The sequence below is a fragment of the Gymnogyps californianus genome, chromosome 1 (genome assembly GCF_018139145.2).
Source record: "Gymnogyps californianus isolate 813 chromosome 1, ASM1813914v2, whole genome shotgun sequence".
Classification (NCBI taxonomy): domain Eukaryota; kingdom Metazoa; phylum Chordata; class Aves; order Accipitriformes; family Cathartidae; genus Gymnogyps; species Gymnogyps californianus.
Genome location: NC_059471.1, coordinates 107,427,511 through 107,445,641, shown reverse-complemented (window position 1 = coordinate 107,445,641; position 18,131 = coordinate 107,427,511). Strand labels below are relative to the sequence as shown.

At 36.9% G+C, this 18,131-nt stretch overlaps 1 protein-coding gene across 2 annotated transcripts in view; it reads left to right on the top strand.

Moving 5' to 3' along the window:
* The window catches only part of NCAM2 (neural cell adhesion molecule 2), a 308,501-nt gene that overhangs the window by 195,027 nt on the left and 95,343 nt on the right, over positions 1–18,131 (top strand). For both annotated transcript variants that reach the window (XM_050894562.1, XM_050894569.1), the window contains exon 8: positions 3,865–4,010. In XM_050894562.1, the coding sequence (XP_050750519.1) occupies positions 3,865–4,010 (146 nt within the window). The remainder of the gene's footprint in view (positions 1–3,864; positions 4,011–18,131) is intronic.

Here is an 18,131-nt window from a genome sequence, read left to right as displayed (position 1 = left end):
TCAGATTGCTATCCATGTTCTTCTTAAGCTTTTTGAGGAGGCTGTAGATACACAGCAATGAGCTTAGCCCTTGTCCGAGACGAATCCAGAAGAGACCAAGGAATGAATCTGAAAGAAACTTGTTTATTGAGGAAGTGAGAACTTAACACCAGCCTTCTCTGCTCAGAGAGCAAACTTTCCAACCAGTAAATGTTATTTCTTTATTTGGTAGCATCACTCTGTTAATATTTTAAAAATGCATGCTTAGTAGCAAGCAGTTCCTTAACTTCCAAATAAAATAATTTTAATGAAGCCTAAGCATAACTCCTTTCTATATTCAAGCCTTCTTTCATTTCAGTCAGGTCATTCAGTTTACAATTTTTTTAAGTACGTTATGATACAAATATTTCAATATTTTTGACTGAAGAAACCAGCAAAGACCTGGAGGCTTCCTGGATTTACATTCCAAGATCCTGTATTTTCATTTGTTTCATATTTGCTAGAGTACAGCAAGCAAATACCAATTCAGTTTGAGAATGACCTTGTCAATTTAGAAAGAACAGTTGAAGAACTGGGGGGGGACAACACACAACTGTTTCAGTATTTCTGTCAATACTAGTCTTGGCATTCTCAAATAAATATTGTTATTTACATGTACACAAAAGTATTTTAATATTTTCCAATGCCCAAAATGTCATTAAAAGTAGTCAAACAGTGTAAAAACTTCTAGTGCATAGCAAGTTACGACTTGTGACCTACAAAAATGAAGCAATTAAATAATATTCCCCATATGAGCTCTCTTCTTCTTCCTAGTAATATCTGTCAGCTAGATATATTTGATGATGAATCAGTGCTTATTCCTTTAAATGTCAGCTGCTCATGTCTAAAATGTCAAGCTAAAACTTCTTGTCTTGTAGTGATCCATTTGAAGAAGGCCTTAAAGAAATTTAGAATATAAGTCTAAGATTACAAATTAAAGAGTATTAGTTATATGTTTTAGAACATGCATCGTCTTGAGCACATCATATTGTTTGTCATGTTGTCCAGATGGGGAAATCCTCTTGTTATGATGGAATAATGTAATTCTGAATTTTGCAAATTTCTGACATAAAATACTATGTATGATGGTTTTTTTTATGAGTGGTGTGTCTGCCATAGCACTTTCCTTGTTTCCAGGGAAGATATTATATCAAAGGAAAGAAAGGAAAGAACAGATTATATTGTAGCCAGGAGACATGGCTATAGAAATAGAGTACCTGACTACCAAGGTAAAATACTTCATAGGCATTTGGATGATCCTGAAAGTGAGAGTAGTAACTGAAGCTATTTTGAAGTTTAACATAGTTATCTTTTATCTCAAATTCTTTTTTGTAGTTCTTTCAACTGACATCCCTTGTTATACCACTGAGGAGAGTTTCAGCTTTTCTCAGCCAAATGGGTGTCCTGCTGTAATGCTTTGCTTACTGCCTTCTACTGCATCCAATAAAGTTGGATCCAGTTGACATTTCAAGAGCCACTTATGACTCAGGGTATTTTCTTTCTGCATATGATGTCACTCACCATAGATTATATCTTAATGAAGCAGGATATTAGTTCAGTGCTTTGTTAGGTAAAATATTACTTGTTTTTCATCTCTATGCAGTAAACACACAATAGATTATTTGTAATAGTCAAGGGTGAACAGACAGTAGACAAGGAGTATGGAGATAAGGAATGAGAAGTAAGACCAAGAATGGTGTGGTGGAAATGGATAAAAGAGAGGTAGGTGATGGATCTGGATATAGCAAGTTTGAACCTGCTTTTATTATTTTTCTTGGTGATGCTGAATGCAGCATCTGTAAGACAATGGTCATAAATGAAATAGTGGTCATAAAATGAAAAAGGAGACTAAACATAAGGGAAGCATTCTTCACCAGGAGGACAGCCAGGCACTGCAACAGGCTGCACAGAGCTGTGCAGTCTCTGTTCTTGGCATTTTTCAAGGTAGTGCTCAACAAATCCCTGAGCAATCTGATCTGAACAGGGTGTGTTGACCCTGTGTTGATGAGGAGGTTTGTCAAGATGACCTCCTGGAGTCCCTTCCAACCTGAATTATTATCTCACCCCTTTTGATCCACTAACGTAAGCCAATATTACTCTTCTGCATAGCATATCCTTTAGTAACGCCATTAGAAAATAGGATACCTCTCTGTTTATTTTCTGCTTCATATAGAATATACTATAGTAATGCTTCCTCAAAAGCAAAAGTCAGGAAAACTACATAGAAAATACATTGTTTTCAAGAAATGTACTTAATGTTGACAAAGTCAATATTAAGAGCTGCCAAAATTTAATTCACACATGTAAACTTAATTCACTGCTTTTGGGTGTAAACATACTGAATCATGTTCTTATTACATGATTACATGCTAGGTTTTCCAGTGGGATGAGCATCTCATTCAATGTGTAAAGTGGATAGGTTCAGAGAAAATTATTGATGGTTATATATGAGTGAATATATAGAACCAAAACATTTTTTATTAAGATACTTGAATGCCATGGAAGAGAGTAATATTCTATGCATCGTTCTACAACTGAGTTCTTGTATGATATTGTACAGATAAGTCCTCTAAATAAAACTGTTCACATGTAACCAGAAATTGTATTGCATATGTGAATAACCTGACAAGGTACAGTAAAGATTGAGAGCTGTAGTCGCTGTGTACTTGTGTCTATAAAGTGGAATGATTTGAAGAATTCAAACAATATCTGGCATTTTTAAAATGTGTCTTACCACCAATTTACTCAGTAAGTAAGGATGAATAGCTTTGTATCAGAGGACTCTTCAGTTCTTAATAGTGTTAATACCGGTACAATATGTTTGTAATCAGGGGATTTTGTTAAATTCAGTAATTTGTGTAAGGCAGTTAGATACTGCTAAAGATCAAAGTCCAAGTATATTACTAATTCTTTATTTTTTTCTGAATAATTTGTATTTGAAGAGAAACACAGATTATCACAGAATCAAAGAATGCCTGAGGCAGGCAGGCACCTCTGGAGACCATCTAGTCCAACCCCCTGCTCAGAGCAGGGTCAGCCAGAGCAGGTGTCTCAGGACCATGTCTAGCTGGATTTTGAATATCTTCAAGGATGGAGACTCCACAGTCTCCTGGGCAGCTTGTTCTGCTGTTCAGTCACCCTCTCAGTAAAAAAGGTTTTTCCTCTTCCTGTGTTTCAATTTGTGCCCATTGCCTCTTGTCCTGTCACCGGGCGCCATTGAGAAGATTCTGGCTCTATCTGTGCTCTCCTCTGTCAGGTATTTATACACATGGCTAAGGTCCCTGGAGCCTTCTCTACTCAAGGGTGAATTGCTGGCTTATCATCAACTTCTTGTCCACCAGGACCCCCTGGGCCCCCTCTGCAGAGCTGCTTTCCAGCCAGTCAGCGCCCAGCCTGCACTGGTGCATGGAGTTATTCCTGCCCAAGTGCAGGATCATCATGGAACCGTTGAATCTTTGCTTCATTCATGAAGTGCCAGAGAGTAGCGAGGGCTGGCTGGTCCCTAAGGGACAGCGAGCCAGGAGCAAAGCACACAAACACAGCCACCGGGGCAGGGGCCTCATCAGCCAGGACCCATTCCACACTACCCCAGCGAGGGAGAAGGCAGCCCTGGGGGTGTCAGCCATGCTGAGCCAGGAGTCCAGGTCATCACACATACAGAAGTGGTTGTTACGCAACTTGAAGTCAGAAAAGTTGATTGCTTTTATAGATGGTAACGTTAAACCTTTGTTAATCCTAAGTAAAAAACCATGAATGTGCTTTAACAAAAAAAAAGTGGTTTAAAAGATAGATTTTGACATGGCATTCTTTGTGCAGGATGAGTAATGTAATTTGTATTTTTAACAGTGCAGCCTCAAATAATACAACTTAAAAATGAAACCACGTTTGAGAATGGGAAAGCCACCCTCATCTGTGAAGCAGAAGGAGAACCTATCCCAGAGATTACTTGGAAAAGGGCCATTGATGGAATAACTTTCTCTGAAGGTGACAAGGTAAATCAGCCTTTAATGTCTAAAATATCTAAATATGTATTGTCTGGCTAATCTTCTTTTTGTAAGCAGACAATTAATTTAGAGAGAGATTAATTATAGATTCCTCTGGAATTGTAAAGAGTTGCTACTTTGCAAGGTAATGAGAGAGATGTGGAGATTCTAAATTTTAAATTAAAAAAAAAACCAAAACAAAAAAAAAGCAACTAAAGTGCTGAAAGGTAATTCATCTCATGAGGCCTAAATTTTCATACATAATCCCTACTAAGGGTTTCAGTTTCGTCTTGATCATAATGGCTGCCCATAGCCCTTCTTGACTATATTTGGACTCTGTCCAGTATTTCTCAAAATGCAGTGGAGCTTATAGAAATCGGAAATAAAAAATTCTGAATACTTTGGAGTTTTTTCTTTCCCACTTCTGATGGATTTTTTTTCCTATTTTTCTCTTTTCTTATATTTTTCCTCACACAAAGCAAGTAGTCTATAACTACAAATTGAGCCTGTTTTCCCATTTTGTTTTCCCATTTTCATGTTTTATTACAAAAGTAAGTTAAGTAGAGAAAGATTACAGTATGACAATGAAGAAAATCAGTTACTGCAGGAACGAGAGCTGTAATTAGATGGAATGGTGAAAGCAAAAGGGAACGGTGTAATGTGATTCTTAACCATGCAGACAACAAGCTGTTTCTACAGAGCTCTTTTTCTGTTTCCTTTTTTTAAATCATTTTCTTTTAGTATTTGAACAAGTATTTTCCTCTTAATTTTCCTATATAAACTACAGAATTTCTCTGTGCTGGTTAAAGTATAAGATACCATCTTTCTGGCTGGCTAATTCAGAATTTTTACTCCAGATAATCAAATAGCAAAATACAGTCTTCATGCAGATGTTTGCATATTCATAGCTGTTGCTTAAAAACACAGCTGACAAACCTATACAGCAATCATGCCACGGAGGGAATTAGATACATAGTAAGTCACTCAGTTTATAGGGAATTGCTGTATACTAAGGAATTATGTACTTCCATTATTTGTGTTCTGAAGGAGAATATCTGGTCTGGTCTGGTCTCTGACTTCACCTTTCCTGGAACTGAGGCAGTTCATGTGAGGCTCTGTCTACCATTTTCCTGCTCTGTGATTTCCATTTTGGAGCAACATAACAGTATTTATATAGTATTTTTTCTAATAGTTTTGCATTGAAACAAAGCATTTTCTCTCCTCCTTAAATATTTCAAGTCAAAGGTCATCTTTCTGACCCACAAAGACTACACTTGGTTCAAAGGTTACAAATGTAGCCTTTCACTTATGTTTGGAATGTTCCTAAAATAAATTTGTTATATCAAAAATTGAAAATGAAAGCAAATCGCAGAAACAAGCTAAAAAATGTTGGTGCAGTTGAAACCTGAAATGTATCCAGTGCTTATATAGGACAGTATTGCGTTGTTAATTCAAACTGCAGGTGGTTAAACTGTCTAGATGTGTTACTGTAGCATTCTCTGAACTGTGATTCAACTGAACAGTACTGACAACAAAACTAAAACCTGTATTCACTTTCTACTAGTGTGCTGATATACTGTATGTGGAAGATAAAAAGAATGAGAATAAATGCAGTTATATGGTTTCCTTTTGTTCTTGCCAATGAAAGAACTCTGTGTATTGCTCATAGGAGAGTTTTTGCTGAATGTTGAATAAATGTTCTGAAATACTGTATACGTTCTTGAGCTATACAATATGCTGCTGCGTTTGCCCTGTGGTCCTCCAGCTCTAGGGTGCCAAAGCCTTGGCTTGTACTTTCCTACCAAATTAGATGAATAGGGAACAAAACTGGCAGTGATTAAATTATTGAATAATTGTTGAATAATACAGCACACAGAAAGAATGTTCTGCACACAGAAAGAGAAGGAAAGGTGAATTGAAGAAAATGGAGGGGATTTGTAACATAGTCTTAAATTGAAATTATTACTTGTATGTGATAACTTTTGAAGTAATGTCCAATCACCAGACATACTTGCATAAAGACAAAAATTATCATCTATATTCGGTGAATTCATCTTTTTAATTTTTTACCAGTTTTAAAACATTTTTTTTTGATATAGACTGCACTTTATCCAACATTTTTGTTGAATTAAGAATATCTTTGGGGGATGAACTTTTTCCGTAGAAGATGGAAGAACTGCTCTAACTATAATATTAACATGATGATGATTAAAAACCACAGAAAGTGTTGTTCTTATTTTTTAATTATACTTTTATTACTTTTAGTATGTAGCTCCTCAATCATGTTATTCTTGTTTTGCTAAAATGCAAGCATACCTCGTGTGGATAAGCAAGAAGGCTGAATGTGAGACCATTCTTAGCCTGCATAGATTCAAAATGTTTTCTTTCAAGTGATAGATAGGTCTTATAATCAGGACATAGGCTTTTCTGAGTTTTGAAATTATTATGTCCAAAAGAATGGAAAATATGCACCAAAATCATAGATCAAAGAAATAACCCTGCTGGGCTTAAGGAGGATAATGTTAATGAGTAAGAGGTCTATAATTATCTCTTAGGAAAATATAGCTTTGATAAAGGATTTTCAGTACATCAGAAGTGTGTATTTGAAAGTTCAAGCCAAGTGAGTTCAAACTAGAAGCAAAGAAGCCTTTTCCTCTCTCCTTTTATCAGTTAGCCTTTGGAACAGTCTACCATGCAGTGTGTGGTCCCTCTTTCATTGAGAATTTGAAATAAAGGGGTCTTTCGCCTTCCTCTGACCTTTCTTGAAAGTTTAAATGGAAAGTTTTCCCAGAGGTCACATTAGATGACCTCTGTAATCCTTTTATGGCTTTATAACCCATAAATACATGAGAGTGGGTAAGCCTGAGTAAATGAATGATTATGCATGACAGAAGGTGTGTGGCTCACCCTTAAAGATTTGAAAATGGAAATGGAGGTTTAGTCCAAGACCAGAGCTTCATCTGCTGTTGCAGTGTCGAGCCAAAACTCTCTGCTTGGTGCATGTACTCTGCCTCTGTGCTTCTAGTCCCCGACTCCCCAGCATTGCATGTCCTTTCACTAACGTGCCAACCTGGCCGTGCCTCTTTCGGCTGTGATTCTAAGTGGCATATTCCTACAGACCTCTGTGCATCCAGCAGGCCTGGCCCTTTTCCCAGTAAAAAGAGGAGGCAGGAGAAGAGCTGCTTTTTGTAGAACAAAAGGAAGGATAGTGATTGGATTTGATTTGCTGTAATCACTTATAAAATGGATTTTGGACATGCACATACATATCTACACACATCCCTGAAGGAGGGCATATCCTGATTCTGATACAAAAATGTCATTGATTCCTGTCCATACTGCAGAAGTGTGAGGGCAGAGTTTCATGCTCTAGTTTCCTAGTATCTAATTCTAGCAGAAATATGAAAGCTGACCAATATTGTTTGTAATTACCATTTCAAGCCTGGTTTTGGAATACAAATGATAATAACAGATGGGGCTTGATATGAGACAATAGCTCCACTGTATGCAGCATGTGTCCAAAGAGACAATCCTTACCCTGAAGAATTTATGATCTAAACATGTAAAATGAATGAAAGAAGTCAGTGCAGAGAGATCACAGTGCAGTATCTGATACTCAGTTCTGATAATGCCTCATGTGTGGGGTAACTGGTTAAAAAAAAAAAAAACAAAAAAAAAACCCAAATTAAACAAAAAACAAACAAACAAAAGATTTTGCAACTTGGATGTAGGATTTAAGATATATGAAATGATACTATGTTTTGTATATATTTGATACAGATTCACCAAACATCTTTGAAATACCTTACACTATTCTTCTTGTATCCACAGGTAAAAAAAGATCTGATTTTTAAATTTATAGTGAAGACTACAGACTTCTACTACACTAGCTTAAGTTCTGCTTCCTTCCATCTACCTACCGTTGCAATAATAATCTGGGTGTCCCCGTGAAATTTCCTGTGACATTGTTTCTGAATATTGCAGAGCTCAGACCAATAATTAAATTCTTTTCCAAGTTTGAATTCACTTTATATTGGAATGCAAATCATAACTATTTGGAGCTTGTAGAGTTTTTCATATTTTTCATGATCAGGCAATAGGCAAAGGTAAAGAATTTGGGGTTTGTTTTGTCTTTTTCTTTGAAAGGTCAACTCTGCTTTTTCCCCAAGCCTGTTAACTTAATACATTTCAGGTATTACAAATGTTAATAAAAAGAATCTGAAATTTTTTTTACTCCCTGTATACGCTATTGTCACTGCACAAAAAGAAGCAGAGTTACAGTGTCAGTGAATTGTGTTGCCTTTCTTTTGAGATAGTAATGAGAGCTCTGTTATATTCTTGCTCATCAAGGATCAGGTCTTTATTTGAAGTGAATCACCCAAAAAGAGGAAACATAGATGTATCTAGGGTATTTTAATTGATTCCAGGAGATTTCTTTCTTTTTCTGAGCTATACAAATCCCAGTCTTCGTAAATTAATCTCGGGAACTTTTCTCCTGTGAATAGTCGGAAAAATGCAAGGGGCAAGTCTCCTTGCCTTATTGAAGAAAATTGTTATAACCTGTTTCACCTACATGTTGTGTGAACAGCTTCTACTTGCAATATCATAGAATATTTTTGCTGTTGTAATATTAGCACAGGCCTGCAGGCCAGAGCAGTTTATGTAGCCAGCTGCAATTGCGTTTGATTATGCAATTGAGATGCTCTGCAAACAATTCAATCAGGCATCAAAGATTTTTTTATTTTGTTTTTAACCCCAAAATGAATCATGGTGGGCTTCACATGCTAAGGCTATGAAATAGAAGAGTAAGAATATAGTGACTGGAAGGAGAAGGTAAATAAATGGACTTGAGAGTGAGTAGAAAGCAGGAGGGTGGCCTTAAATGTTAGGTAATTAGTGCTGTTGAGAATATACAGATTTATACCCTGTGACATATGCAAAACATGGAGCACATATGAGCACTGAATAGTGTACTTTCACCGGTCATCTGATCCATAGAAATCTGCATATGTTTTGGGGCTCCTTCATCTTCTCCATGGCATGTTCAGCTACACTAATATGGAGTTGGGACAAACTCTTCAGTTAACTAGAAGGAGCTAAAGGTAGAGTTTACAGTTTTGGGAGTTGACAGTATTTTAGTAGGAAGATTGATTTTGGACGGGTAAGATTGTATGCGGTTAGAAATAAAGAGCAGCTTTCCTGGGTGAGCTGAGGAAGCATTACAGTAGGAAAGCTGCAAGCCAATGTGGATATTTCAAAGTCATTAAGTAGCCCAATCACTCACCTGAGTTCCACACACTCCTTTAGGTAACAGTATCTGCAGTGATATGTAAATGAAGCCAAAACTGAAGCTGGAAATTATTTTGATGTACCATAGCCTCATCCCCAGTACAGGCTTGGTTGGTGTTTATATTGACAACTCAATACTGAGTCTCAGCCACATGGCCAGAGGACCTTTCAAGTTTGTTCCTCTTCTAGGAGAGAAATTAAATGCTCTGTTACCCAAAGTAGACCCAAATGGCTTTACATACACACATCCATTTATGTATTCATGTTGCGTGGATGACTGTATTGGTATTACACTAGCTCAGACTTCTCTCATTTCTGCAAATTTTTCCTTTCAGTAAAACTTTAAGGTCACTTTTCACTGGGACACAATTAAGCGAGCAGAGACAAAGTTGTTGATTCTTTAAAGACGACAAAAAGCCAAGAAAATGTAAAATTTAATACCTCTGCTGTATTAAAAGCTTAAACAACCTAGGGAAAGAAGTATGTTTATTTAGGAGCATCACTAATTCAATCAATTCTTTAACATGATACCTTAAATTAAGTACAAAGTTTTTATCCGTTCTGTAAATGGATAATCTTATTTCTACCTAATTTGTATTTCAAACTTAAAAATTGTCTCCCATTTAATCCATTTGCTTGTCTACTACCTATGCATCAAGTAGATATTTTTGGGTACTTTCTGTGGGTTGTGGTGCTGCATTTACTGGCTGAAATAAAGCCATACAGGATTGGAAATGGCATTTATTTCCCTTCCAATATTAGCTTTTTCCATTTAGTCATCAGTGATGATGTTCCGTCTGTTACACTAATGAAGACTGAAATTATCAGGGAACTTTTTATGGAGCAACATTTCCTACGATACCAGTGCAGCTTGGACTTGAATATTCATTCCTTCCTTCCACTACACAAGAGATTGTTTCATGAGCTTCTGCCTAAGTATCAGTTGTATTACCTGCTAATGGTTTAATAACTTTCAAATAGCTGTTACTTGTCTGATGAAATAGAGATCCTGCATCCGATGATACATTAAGTGATACAGCCACACTTTATAGACTGGAGTCATTTGGTAGCGTTCACTGATACACTATAGGACATTCTCCAGACACTTTGGAAATGTTACATTTTCTACGTACCGTGGAAACCCATAGGAAATGAGCACAATCAATGGCACAATCAGCAGTGCGATGCTGGCTGTCCTGGTTTCGGCTGGGACAGAGTTAACTCTCTTCTTAGTAGCTGGTACAGTGCTGTGTTTTGGATTTAGTGTGAGAATAATGTTGATAACACGCTGATGTTTTAGTTGTTGCTAAGTAGCGCTTATCTTCAGCCAAGGACTTTTCAGTTTCCCATGCTCTGCCAGCAAGCAGGTGTGCAAGAAGCTGGGAGGGAGCAGAGCCGGGGCAGCTGACCTGAACTAGCCAAAGGGGTATTCCATACCACGGAACATTGTGTTCAATGTATATAAACTGGGGGGGAGTTGGCCAGGAGGGGCAGATCGCAGCTCTGGCATCAGTCAGCGGGTGGTGAGCAATTGCATTGTGCATCACTTTTTTTTTCCCCCTTGAGTTTTATTTCTTTTTTTTTCTTTTTTTTTCCTTTTTTTGTTATATTCCTTTTCATTACAATCATTATTATTATATTTCATTATTATTATTATTGTTAGTATTTATTTTACTTTAGTTATTAAACCATTCTTATCTCAACCCACAAGTTTTACCTTTTTTCCCAATTTTCCTCTCCATCCCACTGGGAGGGGGGTGGAGTGAGGGAGCAGCTGTGTGGTGCTTAGTTGCTAGCTGGGGTTAAACCACGACACTGGAAAAATGTATTTTACACTATTAAAACCTGTCAGCAGTTTTCCTGACCTGAAAGGCACTTTGAATACCTTTGTATATTAGGAGAAAATAAGTATTTAGACTTTTGGCAAAACCAGGATGAAAGCAAGAGGCCTGGATTCTATTTTTCAATTGGTTGGTTGTTTTGTTTAACAAATTATCTAAACCCTGTGTAATAATTAGTTCTTAATAATTTATTAGTGTCCTTAGTATGCTGTTAAAAAACCACATTTTCCTATCACATTTTCACGGTACCATCTCCCTGTGTGCATCTACTCATACACTATCTTCCTGTTAATATCAGTTCTCACATTTCAAACACAGTCAAGTTATGGCCGTTTAACATGACAATGCTGATGGACCAGTGTCTGTCTGTCATCTGTGATAGGAGGCTGTGCAACTTAACGTAAAGCACAATGCAAGTCTTATTTCTTTGCATTGGGAAAAATGAAGACTCTTTGCACCATCCCTTACTGGCAGCTTCTGAAATTCAGCAGTGTTTCTTAGGACTGCATAACTGAACCATAGGTCTGAACTCTGATTCATGGTTAAAATAACTCCCATCTATGCATGGAGTCAACCTGTGTTATTGAAGTTTCTAAATGTTGCAGTAACATAAACAATGGTATCAACAATAAGATGTTTTTTGTCTTTCTATAAATATCTGCTTGTACAAATCAAGCTGTGACATTTATGCCAAAGGTCAATGAATTAATAGCATGCAGTAATCTTTACCTTACTGCAAGCTGATCATGTAACATGCTTTAATACATCTCATAGGTAGCTGATACATAAAGTTAAAGCCCCTAGGGTTATATTACTTGGTAAAAATTGACTGAATTAACATAGCACTCTGTAAATGTTCCTCTTCTTAAAATAGTATACAAAAGTGGGTATTTAATATAGAATTTGCATTAAGAATACAGTTTTTTGAATATTTAGAGTTCCAAACAGAATAAATACCATTTTACCACCACATTTCAGAAGCCTCATTTGGATATATGGTCTGTTGATCAAAATATATTTTCTGTTTTAATTTAGAAAATGTGAAAATAAGTACAGAATCTCATCAGAAACTACAGTGGCTTCCTTTAGAGCTTTTAAATGTGTGTGTGTGGGGGGAAGAATTAGCATGTATTCTGATTAGACAAACATAATAAATATTTACAGTGTGGAACATGTGATGTTATTTAGACCACATTTATCAGTGCTTCGTTATCACAGATTCAAAGTGATTTCAGTAATACCAAAACTATAGTAATCTCTATTGAGATAAAAGTATCACTGTCTCACCCAAAAGCACTACTGTAGGCATTTAAAATTAAGATCTCTAAGAACTTTGAGATTCATGGATATTCTTTAAGAATTCCTGAACTCACAGGTCATCGTATTTAGCGAATATGCCCTACTTATGTTAAAAAATCTTTACAAATTCTGTATGAAAACGTACAGATTTATATAAACAGATTAGTCCTTTTGTCTTTATTACCTTTATCATCATATTTGTTAAAATGAAATCGTGTGGTTATAAAACATTACACATGCATCATTCACCTTGTAGCAAATGCCAAAATATTAAGTAACATGAAGGTTTTTTTGCTCATGAGATACCCTCAGCAAATGTATTTTTTTACAATTTTATTGGTAACTTTGTTTCTTGGATAAGACATTGGGAGGTAGTAGGTGTACAAAAGAGAAAGAAAACTGTTACCCCTACCAGCAGCCCACCAAGAGGCCATTTGTTGCCCACAGTCTCCTCTGCTCCAACGTGGGTCCTTCCCACAGGCTGCAGTTCTTCAAGAACTGCTCCAGCATGCATCTTTTGCACGGGGCACAGTCCTTCAGGAACAGACTGCTCCAGCGTGGGTCCCCCATGGGCCACAGGTCCTGCCAGGAGCCTGCTTCAGAGTGGGCTCTCCATAGGCTGCAGCTTTCTTCAGGGCATGTCCACCTGCTGTGGCGTGGGATCTTCCGTGGGCTGCAGTGTGGACGTCCGCTCCACTGTGGACCTCCATGGGCTGCAGGGGGACAGCCTGCTTCACCATGCTCTTCTCCATGGGCTGCAGGGGAATCTCTGCTCCGGTGCCTGGAGCACCTCCTCCCCCTCCTTCTTCACTGACCTTGGTGTCTGCAGTTTCTCAGACTTTTTTCCTCGCTCCTCTTTTTCCTCTCCTTCCTCACCCAGAAACTGATTACCTTCCTCCAGGCCTCCCTCTCCCCTCCCAATTTGCCTGCATACCTGACAATCTGAGAGCTGTGACTAATTTTTTTAGCTGTGGTTAATTTATCCACATGGTCTCTTCAGTTTATGTGTTGTTACAGATCTGTTTCTTCAGCAATGTACTATGCATATCTTCTGATAATTTAATTTAATAATACATACTTCTTCAGTTTCCTAACTTGTGCAGTTGAGTAGGAAATGCTGTAAGCCGACTGAAAATAAGCTATAGATTGGTTCTAGGGTTTTGTTTCTCAGGGATACTTTCCCTAGCAGAATGACTTATGGATTTTTGTGCTGCCATGTTGCAATCTCTGCTTTCCAACTTGTTTCAAACTCTAGTAGCAGCACATTTTTCCGTAATAGTTTCCACCCAATTTGACTGATATGTTCAGCGTAATCTTTTATTTGTATCCATACATATAAATAAATTTAGAAATGTAAATAGAGAAATTCTGTTGGATGATACCAGTTAAATAAAGTAACTTGAAAACAAATATTTCTATGCCGTTTCGGATATGTCCAGGTTAGCTCATTTTCTCCATTTTGCTTGCTACTGCAATAATTTGCTGTTGTTTCTTCAGTTGCAAAAAGCCCTACAGAATTATCGGGGCTTGTGAGCAAAGACTTTTTGATCTGTGAGATCTGGATCTGTGTCCTCCTGCAGACAATTCCCCTGTTCCTCATGACTCAAGTTATGCATTTCTGGCTTTCTGTGCCTTTCCTTCCCCTAAGGAAGCCTTGTTGCTTATATATCCCCCTGCAGGGCTCCACCTCATGCCAGTTTCCAGGCAGACTTCCTATCTGCTGTCTAGCCATAGTCATTTTAATAACGTATACATCACCTTTACAGAAAACTGGAAAGGATCACAAGCTGCATACAACCACTGAACAAAACAGTAAGAGAAACTCAAATCGTGAGTGATCCCTCCCCCCCCCCCCCGCTAAAGAAAGCACATGTTCTGCTGCTCTGTGTTATATAGCTGCATACCTTCACCACATCAGTTATTCCTGCAACTAAAGCTAAACTGTGTCATGGTTTGAACCTGAATTCTATGAAAATTAAATGAATGTATATATAAATGCATTAAGCTCAGTTTGAGATTGTTGGAGTAGTTGTCGTTTTAAAGGTTATTTTGTATTCTTACAGAAGAGTTTTGTGAACAAGAGGGGCATACAACCCGTATTTATCGAAGAATTTGTTATTGGTCCGAGTAATGTTTTATCAGTTTAAACAAAATAAACAATTGTTCTTAGTCCAGTTACAATGATACGAACACTTTAATCCAAGTTATCTAAGTAATACAGGGAAAAAAAAAAATTACAGTTAAAATTGTTATACAACAGCTTCCTAGTTTTCTTTTCATTGTTATAGTCACCCTTCCAGTACTCCCCTGAGACCTGAGATTGACAGTGCTTATTTTCCTTTAAAAAAAAAAAAAAAAAAAAGGAGAGACGGGTTGACAGTTCATCAGCATCCTTAATTCTTCTCCAGGGGAAAATACAAATGACTTCACCTCCCACCCTAACCCCTTAAAAAGAAACCTAACCAAAACCGTGCTTCCTTCCCTGCCTTGGGTCAACTTGAAGATATTTTTGTCCATTTTGTACTGCAGTCAGCTTACATGCTTTGTCTTCATGGGTTTCCAGCTACAGGTTGTTTTGGTGGGGGTTTTTTTGTTGTTTTTTTGTGGGTTTGTTTTTTTTTTTTACTGTTTTCACCTGTTATTATTAAAGTTACAGAACTCCTCTAGTTAAGATAAAGAGCTAATGTTTATTAGTTAAACCTTTGCCATACATGGTACTTGGTACAGAGCTAAGCAGAAACAAATTCGGGTAGTTACCTGATGACTAGGGACTTGCAATCATGAAGCAAACTGAGATCATCTCAGACCAAGGCAAACCCTGGCAAGTCACGAGACCCTGCACTGAAACTGTGCAGAGCTTTTACTAGTAATAGGAGAATCATACTTACTGTGCTACTACAATCCTTGCCTGAAGGAAACCTGGGATCCTAGTTCTTGACGTTTCCTTGTTCTTTCACAGTTTTGTAACTCACTCTGTATGGGCAGTTCGGTGTAGTACAGTGGTATAGTTTCACCATACTAGTTATTTCTTCAGCTGAAGTAATATTTACTTCACATTTGAACTGACCCAAACAGAAATGGGACCAGGTTGAAGTTCCTAGTCAGAATAACCATACTTGCTGCTACTGATGCTGTATATATATAATATATATATAATATAATAGTTATTATTCTTGTTCAGATGCAGAGAGATTGAGTAAATACTGAAGAATAAGTTCTGGCAAATCACAGTTAGTATTTTAAGTCTGAGCAGTCCTAGATCCCATATTGATACACATTTGGAGCTGTATGCTTATGCTAGAGTCTTTCCTTACTCATCCTTTGCAGGAAGACCTTGTGACTCCAATTTGCACTGAAGTTACAAATGCTTCGCAACTATTTTAAAGATTTACAAAGCTGAGGTATAATCACCTGCGTTTCATTCTCATTTATCCAAAGAATCAAGTTACAGTAAGATTTCATTGTCTAAAGTAAGATGTAATTGTATAGTAAAATCATTTTTAGTGGCTGTTTTATGTGAGGTCTGTACTGAATAAGAATGTTGTACTTAATGGTCTTATTCCTGAGAATTTTGCTGGTCTGAATCCATCTGAGTCACCTGTGTTAATGGCATCATAGCAGTGTTGGAGCAGATTCAGATCAGCAAAATTCTTAGGAATAAAACCGTTAAATACAGTATTTATGAGTGAATCAGAATTTCTAATTGCAAAGTACATATGTAATTATTACAGTTGTAATATTTCTGTTATAAACACTCATTTGTGGTTACTATTGTTATTTTTTATGACCAACACTAATGCTTGTTTTCCTCTACAAGCTTTTTTCATATGGTGCTAGTATTTTTGCCATTAATAATCATCAACCATTTCTTTCTTGTGATTTGTATCTTTAGCGGAAGCAATCTTGAATGGCTGATCATCATATTTTCTGTCTTTATTATTTTTCTTTCATACTCCTTTGTGAGTAAAAACCAATCAAGGAAAGAAGTTATGTTTTCTGTTTCATGTCTTAGTAAGTGGTTTTGGTGTATTGGATATCCTGTGTCATCTCATTACATAACAACTTACATTTGAAAGAAATGCAAGCATGAATCAGTCAAATATCAGTTCATAATTTCTAAAAGTTAGATGAAGCTTTCAAGAATACATTTTTCCTGAGATTGTACATGCTGTTAACAACCTGCATAGAACCTGCTACTATTTCCAATCTGAATTCATTAAAAGTAACTGCTATGTCTGCAGATGAACAGAAAATCAAAACAACGATATTTTTTTCTTCAAGATTAGTTTTTTGTGACTTCCCTGGTGTTACACTATAGATCTACAAACAATAGGTTCTTCAATAAATTCTTCCTTGTGGAAAAACTAATTCCTAACAAATTCAGGAATTTGCAGCATGCTGACAAATATATATAACGAGCTGCAGTTCTAAAAGAATCACAAGGTCTCCTATAAAAATCACTGAAGTCCAAGACACTGCTGTAGCATTATTCTGATTCACGGGACATTAAGGCATATGCACGTAGCAATACTCTGGAATTTTCTGCTGTCTCCAACAGGTGCATGGATAGAATACATTTACCTGAAGAGAATGGGAAATATTGTGAATATACCATCCATAATCCAGAAGGGAGCTTCCATCAGCTTCTACACGATGATGGCTGTTGTGACTAACAGCCCTTTCTCATCATCAAAGGTAGATTTTCAGACTAGGAATTGCTGATCACTTACATTTAATAGACTTATGGAATTTTATCATCATTTAGTATCAGCATGTCAGGTTGCAGAAGTTCTTATCTTTCATGCTGCTTCAAGGAACAGTTTCATGAGCAATTATGATCTGCTTAAATCTCCCATATAAGAAACGTCAGCCTGAAGTATGTGATCTGAAGTTTTCCTCTCATGTGGATATCAACACAACCCGAAATCAGAAAGCTTCCTGAAAAAATTGTTATTCATGAAATTCCAAAGATTATTCTGTTAATCAGTATTTGTTTTCTCCTTGAAAATTCAGTGATGTGTACTCGGAACATGACCAAGACAACATAATGAGTTCGCAATTTTTGACAATTTGATCTGAAGAAGGAAGAGGTAGGCATAAAATTAAAACAGGTTCTTTTTTTTTTGTTGTTGTTTTTTTGCTATGCTTCCCTCCCGCCCCGCAGTGTGAGGATCTTTCACCATGTACATCTGCAGCAGCTCCTTTGGAGGAACTCGAAAAAGTCCTGCAGTTTTTACTCAAGTTATATGTTCTCACAGTGACTCTTCTTGAATATGTTGCACCATGTTTTACAAAAGAAACAACACTCTCAATTCTAAGCCACTGTTTCTTCATCTTTTCTGTTGTTAACACATGCAATGCATATCCAAAATAACACTAAAGTACACAAGGTGTCAGAAGACACATTTGGTAAATATGTGACAGGCAAAACTGATCTGCAGTGGAGTAACTATGGACAGTAATGGCACTCTGATCACAAATAAGCTTTAAACGTTAGAAGAAAAACAAATAAAGGTATTTCAACTTGTCTAGAATTTAAATGTAGGGATTTTTTTGCTTGCAGTCTTGCACTTGGACTTCAAAGGATGAAGGACTAATTTGTCAGCCAAATGGTAAACTCTGTAGAAGGAAAGATAATCAACACAGTCACAGCTGCTCTAACCATCCAAGTAATATTGCCAAAATCCAGCTACAAACGAGT